Below are 1,175 nucleotides of genomic sequence, written 5' to 3' on the forward strand. Positions count from 1 at the left end.
CCCATTACAGTTCCTCTCTCCTCTGCCATCCCACCCACCCTTCCAAGACTAGTAACCAGCACTGCTCCCTTCCAGACTTGGCGGGCTGGACTGATCTCCTGAGCTAACTGTGAATACAGGGAGCAAAGAAGCTTGTATTGCCAAGTACTGTGGCTTAGTACAGCCAGAGGCTTTCTTTGCTGCTCCAGCTCATTTATTCCATGCCTTACCAACTCCCAATGTAAACAAAGACTGCTTAACTTTCAGGGATTGCTTCTTCCTCCATCTGTATCAACTCCCACATTAGTGGGGACACAGGAACTACTATATCAGATCAGAACAGAGGACACCTAGTCCAGCATCCAACTCTGACAAGGGTCAGCACACAATGCCTCAAAGATGCAGGAAGCTCTGGAGTGGACAACTGCAGAATAACCCACTCAAAGCGGAGTTTCTTCCCAGCTCCTGACAGGCTAGGAATCCTGCATGAGAACAACCTTCAACAGCTTTGACCATGGGGCACAAAAGCAATGGGAGAATGGAAGAGGCAAACAGAACTGTTTCCATCTCAGAAGAAGGATCGACTTTTAAAGCCTAACCTCACCAGGCTGTGGCCAGAATAAAACCCCTGCAGTTGTGGCACTTACTAACACCATCATTTCTCTGACCCTTTTTAGTTAGCACCCAGTTAGACTTCTCTGTTAGCACACTTCCTTTTCACAGCATAGCAGGGCAAGGAGGAGAAAAAAACCTCCTTCCCAACACAGCATCAGCCTTCAATACTCACCTGGCTTAGGTTTAGTTTTTGAGGCTGGCTTTTCATCCTCTGAACTGTCAGAAGAATCCTCACTGCTGGAGCTCTCTTTGGCAGGGACTTTAGTTTTACCTGAGGGTGCCTGAGCAGCTGCAGGCTTGACTATCTTGGATGTTTTCTTGGGAACGGCCTTCTTGCAAGAAAGAAAAAAATACCCTTCCTCAGTGAGGAACCTATGCTTTCAGACAGATGCCCACCCCTACAGGAGACAGTCCTGTTCACTGGACAGCAGATTTCCAGGACACAGAATCAGGATCAAATGAGGTTTCTTAAATGCTGGGAAGAGCTGAGATGGAACGTGAGCAGCCTGGAGAGAGCGAAATCCCTTACCACAGCTGTTTACACCCTAGCAGGAAACTCTCTGGGAGATCCTCCTCCTGCT

General features: G+C 48.3%; 1 protein-coding gene across 1 annotated transcript in view; it reads right to left on the reverse strand.

Annotated features, from left to right (window-relative positions):
* NOLC1 (nucleolar and coiled-body phosphoprotein 1) overlaps positions 1–1,175 on the reverse strand; it is an 18,807-nt gene that overhangs the window by 9,171 nt on the left and 8,461 nt on the right. Inside the window, exon 7 of the mRNA XM_025215426.1 lies at positions 767–926. Coding sequence (XP_025071211.1) covers positions 767–926 — 160 coding nt within the window. The remainder of the gene's footprint in view (positions 1–766; positions 927–1,175) is intronic.

The sequence above is a fragment of the Alligator sinensis genome, unplaced genomic scaffold, assembly GCF_000455745.1.
Source record: "Alligator sinensis unplaced genomic scaffold, ASM45574v1 scaffold264_1, whole genome shotgun sequence".
NCBI lineage: Eukaryota > Metazoa > Chordata > Crocodylia > Alligatoridae > Alligator > Alligator sinensis.